At 41.1% G+C, this 5,437-nt stretch overlaps 1 protein-coding gene across 1 annotated transcript in view; it reads right to left on the bottom strand.

The window, feature by feature from the left end:
* FNTA (farnesyltransferase, CAAX box, alpha) overlaps positions 1-5,437 on the bottom strand; it is a 23,751-nt gene extending 18,314 nt beyond the window's left edge. The window contains exons 1-2 of the mRNA XM_010846393.1: positions 5,247-5,437; positions 2,896-2,981 (exon numbers count right to left, since the gene is read on the bottom strand). Of these exons, the coding sequence (XP_010844695.1) occupies positions 2,896-2,981; positions 5,247-5,434 (274 nt within the window). The 5' untranslated portion in view covers positions 5,435-5,437. The remainder of the gene's footprint in view (positions 1-2,895; positions 2,982-5,246) is intronic.

The following is a 5,437-nucleotide window of genomic DNA, read 5'->3' as shown; positions in this document are numbered from 1 at the left end:
TTGACTAGACGGACCTTTGTTGGCAAAGTAATGTCTCTGCTTTTCAATATGCTACCTAGGTTGGTCATAACTTTTCTTCCAAGGAGTAAGAGTCTTTTAAATTTCATGGCTTAAGGTTATATATTTTAAATTGACAGAATCATAAATAACTTTCAGGTTAATAAAATAGAATTTTATATTCATTAAGTTTTTCTCATATTAAAATTTTTATATTGAGTCTTTTAATTAAAAATTACAAATTTAATATACTATCATACTCAAAGTTTCTAAAACTTACGTGCCCCCTTTTCACTCTATATTGTTTCCACAATCTGTCCCTATTATAACAGATCTAAGATCCTCTTGGGCTTCCCTGATGAGTTGGTAAAGAATCTGTCTGCAATGCAGAAGACTCGGGTTCGATCCCTGGGTCAGGAAGATCCAATGGAGAAGGGAATGGTAACCCACTCCAGTATTCTTGCCTGGGAAATCCCATGGACAGAGGAGCCTGGTGGGCTATAGTCCATGGGGCTGCAAAGAGTCAGACACGACTGAGCGGCTCTCACACTCACACACACACACAGTAGTTACTTCTATTATCCTCGCTTTACACAGGAGGAAACAGAGGTACTGAGAGGTAAAATACCTTGTCCAAGGTTACAGAGCCAGTGAAGTGGTACAGTTAAGAATCTGAACCAGGTGGTCTGGCTCTGAAGTCTGTGCTCTTAGCCTCCCAGGACATGTCTGGTTTTTTTAATTAATTTTTTTGGTTGCGATGGGTCTTAGTCACTGCACGCAGGTTTCCTCTAGTTGTGGAGAGTGGGTGGTACCCGCTGGTTGTGGTGTATTCATCACAGGGGCTTCTCCTGTTGCTGAGCTTTGGACACACAGGCTCAGTAGCTACAGCTCAGGCTGGGCCCTAGAGCTTGGGATCAGTAGTTGTGGCACATGGGCTTAGTTGTTCTGAGGTGTGTAAGATCTTCCTGAACCAGGAATCAAACCCATGTCCCCTGCATTGGCAGGCGCATTCTTATCCACTGTACCACTAGGGGAAGTCCAAGGACATGTCTTTGAAGCCATAAGCCAGAGTGAACCCAGAGTGAAACATGAGAAGCAGCACTTAAAGGTTGTAAGATGTGAGAATTTCCCACTTTCACTAAATATATACATGACAGTGCTTTCTAAAATGGCTAAACTTACAGAACTTTCCACCTGAAAACTATAAATCTATTCATACTTCTCAATTATCTGACATCACAAAACAGCTTAAATTATTTTTCATTTCTAATGATAATAGATTTTCCCCCTTATTTAATGGTCAATGAAATTACATCTTCTATGAAAGTGCCACTTCACACCTTTGTCTATTTTTTAAGTCTGCCAGTTTCTTTAACTTTCTTTAGAAATTCCTTATAAGGTTCTGAGTATCAATCTTCTGTTTATACATCTTCTCTCACACTGCTGATTGCCTTTTAACTTACTCATGGTGTCTTCTGTTGCACAAAGGAAAAATTCTGATACACTCATAGATGAGTTTTGATTGATGGGTCATTTTCCTCTTTTCCTTTGTGCTTTCTAATAATGATATATTTAAGAATTAAACACGTTGTTTTTTTTTTTAACCCTGCAAGAAAGATTTTATTATTTTTAACTGAAAGAGAAATGTATGGCTTTGTAAGTTTCCATAAGGTGCCTTACAAATCTGGAAAAGTTGCAGTTTTCATTTCTCTAATCACTGGTGAGGTTACTAGCTCTTCACAGACATTTCTATTTCTTCCAGTGAATTATCTCTTCACGTATAATCTCTCTCATAATTTGGAAGCTTTTCAGTTTCATACCTTCTGATCTTTTTCTCAATCAATTCTGAGTTTTACATCTCGCCTAATAATTCCTTCTTTACCCTAAGAATGAGAGATTACACTATTTGCTCCTAGTATGTTTACGGTTCTGTTTTAGAACTTAAATCCACATGTCATCTATTTCATGTAAGATATGATATAGGGATATAACTGTTTACAGCCAAATGCACATCATTACTTGATTAATCCATCTTTCATACAGATATGAAATGTCCTTTTTATCAAGTATTAAGTTCTTACCTACATTAATACATTTTAATTATTTATTAATCTATTTGTTTCTACACCAGTTCCACATGTTAATTATTAAGCTTAGTAGTACACTTTCATATTTGGTAAGGCAAACTCTCATACCATTTTTCTTTCTTTACAAACATTTCTTGACATTATCCTATAATCAGAAAAAACAAGTGGTTTTTGTAAAAGACAAATGATTTTGGATAACAGAGCCTTAACTGAAAGAAACATATACACACACACACACACACACACAAAACTACAAAACAAGCATTCTCTTTTGTTTATCCTTTCCTTGAAGAATAACATCTGCATGATCTTCAATTTACAATGCATTTCACATTCATTATGAAAGAACACTTTGTCAAAGAAAATCCACTCACTTTAATATCAGAAATGCATTCGAACTGAGTCAAACATTTCATAGTTAAAATATAGTTTAAAATGCTCACGTTTCAACAACCAAAGTTTATTCTAAATAAAACAGTAAATCATTTATCCACATGTATTTTATGTAAGATACGATATAGGGATACAATACCAATTTTATGTGCAGATTAAATAGTAAATGAAAAGCACAACCACACAGTAGCTACTATGTATTATAAAATAACATTTAGGACTTATATTTAGAGTATGTCCATTCTTAAGACAAAATGAAATTTGTTATCATGAAAGTAAATCACAAACCCCTCACAAGATTAGTTTAAGTCATTTAGACCTTTATCAGACAAAAATCTGTCATCTATCTATAGTTGTGAATTTCAATTTTGCTACTAATTTGACTTACAGGCCTTTTCCCAATAAAAAATAAACTTACATTTCTCACTATAAATGATCTGGACCACTGGATTGGGGCCATCATTCTGCGGCACTGGATCTATATCAGCCCATTCTGCCCTGTCCCTGAAAATATAGATATTTTTCAGTGATTATATTCAAGCATGTAAAGAAAAAATGAAATTTGATGTTCTTTAAAATGTCAGTGATTACACTTTAACTTAAAACTAATGTAATCATGGTGAGATTCTTCATGAACAAGTCTATCACTTTGTTTTACAATATTAAACTTTAAAATAAAAATAAAGTGAACAATTTTCCAATTAAAGTAATTTAAATCAATAGTTTTCAAATTTAAAGTTTTACATAAATGCAAAAGTAGGTTTCTGTAGCAAGTACACAATAGTTTTAAATTAGAAATCAATCCAATTCATTGGTCTAATAAGACTCTTTGGAGTCAATCAACATTTTTTAAAAATTTGAATAACACTTTTTTATCTGAATAATCTGAATAACTAGAAACTGATATTTAAAAATAAAAGTAATCACTATCATTTTCTTGTACACCAAGAGGTGGTCCAGGTGGTCAGTAGAGCTTGGAATCTGGAACACTGGCTCTACCACTGAGCTAGCTACTGTGACCTTGAGAAAGTTACTTAAACTTTTTGGGCAGCAATTTTGTCATTTATAAAATGGAGATGATACTATTACCAACCAATTTTAGAAGGCTATCTGGAGGTTTGAGATAACATGTTAAGTACTGAAAACGTGCACAACAGTAAGCATACAGTACATAGTAAATATGCCTATATACAGTATAGTATACAATTAGCATATATTATACACTAGACACACTAAATGTACTATATATTACTGTATGCTTAAGTATATATGCTGTACGTTATAAACACAGCATCTAATAAACGCGTATAGCAAACATTCAGTGACTACCACTTCTCATTATCAAAGCTGAAACAGATAATAGTGGCAACAATGGGTGCCTATAGACATTCTGTGTAAACTGCTCAGCGTGACCAAATTTTCTTTAACCACTCTTTCACTTATATTCGTATTCTATTGCCCATTTTTCAGTTCTGTGTACTAATCAGCTATGGACAGAAAAATTCTGTGGTATGTAGACAAATCCTAAAATTGTGTCCATTTTATAAGGAGAAACGCAGGGGAAAGCATGCGTTTCCTGAGGTGTGAGACCTCGATGTGGAGCGGTATGAGAAAACTAGGGCTTCCCTGGTACCTCAGCTGGTAAAGAATCCCCCTGTAATGCGGGAGACCGGGGGTTGGATCCCTCCGTCGGAAAGATCCCTTGGAGAAGGGACAGGCTACCCATTCCAGTATTCTTGGGCTTCCCTGGTGGCTCAGCTGGTAAAGAATCCGCCTGCAAGGTGGGAGACCTGGGTTTGATCCCTGGGTTGGGAAGATCCCGTGAAGAAGAGAAGGCGACCCACTCCAGTATTCTGGCCTGGAGAATCCCATAGACTGTATAGTCCGTGGGGTCGCTAAGAGCCGGACACGACTGAGCGACTTTCACTTTCACTTCACTTCACGAGAAAGCTTCGGGGGCAGGGGAATCTGACACAGGTCAGGGGGGAAACCCGACTATCGCGCGGCTCGGTGAGGAGCTCTGAAGGCTGCGGGGGCCACCTCCACCAACGGAGAGCTCGAACACATTAACTTCGAGGACGCAACCTGGAGGGGGGCCTTTCAAACTCGGTTCGTAAAATCTAGGCAAATCAGCCATCGGATGGGGTTTTTACCTAGAATTACGGGAGGGAAAATAAGACACGCGAGAAAAGTTAAAAATTTGTCATTCGACTCTGCAGGTTCAAGTGGAGTTTGGGGGAATGGAATGAGCATGACCAACAGAAAGCGACTGATGGGATGGGGACGAACCAAGTGCTGGGCAAAAGTCGGGGACGAAAAGGCGAGAAAGTTGCGGCACCGCGGTCCGGGCGGCGAGGGGACGCATAACGGGGTTTGTTAGCCCCTTCTCATCCTCAGAGCCTAACTCGGCGCTAAAATCGCTGAAAGACAACGCTGAAGGGAAACGTCCCGGGGTCCCTAAGATTTTCAGGCGAGCGCTCTGCGTGTCGGCAGGACAAAACCACAAGGAAGACCCGTCCCCAAAGCGAGCCAGCCTGGGATCTTGAGGAAATCACTCCCTGCCAGCAGCCCCGCCGCACACGAGGCTCGGACCACGGCAGGCCAGCGCCGCGGACAACCTCCGCCCGCCCGGCGTAGGGCTGGCGCGGGCCCCACCCCCGCCGCCGGACTCCCGAGGCCACGCCAGAGCGCCGGCCGCGGCCGCCCCGCAGCCAGCCCGGCGCGGGCGACTGGGGTCTGCGGCGCCAGATGGCCTGCCGTGGGCGTTACCTGTACAGGACATAGGTGGGAGAGTCCAGGCTCAGGAACCCGTCGTCCATAGGGGACGCCGCCGCCGCCTCTTCCTGCGGCGGCTGGGGAGGCGGCGGAGGAGGATGGGGCTGAGGAGGAGGCGGCGGCTCCGGCTGACCGGGATCCCCGCCCTGCGCGGCCTCCCCGACCCCGTCGGCGGCCGCCATCAC

This window comes from Bison bison, unplaced genomic scaffold, assembly GCF_000754665.1.
Source record: "Bison bison bison isolate TAMUID 2011002044 unplaced genomic scaffold, Bison_UMD1.0 scf7180017864236, whole genome shotgun sequence".
NCBI classification, from domain to species: Eukaryota; Metazoa; Chordata; class Mammalia; order Artiodactyla; family Bovidae; genus Bison; species Bison bison.
The sequence above is the reverse complement of the archived record's forward strand: the minus strand, read 5'-3'. Positions and strand labels throughout refer to the sequence as shown.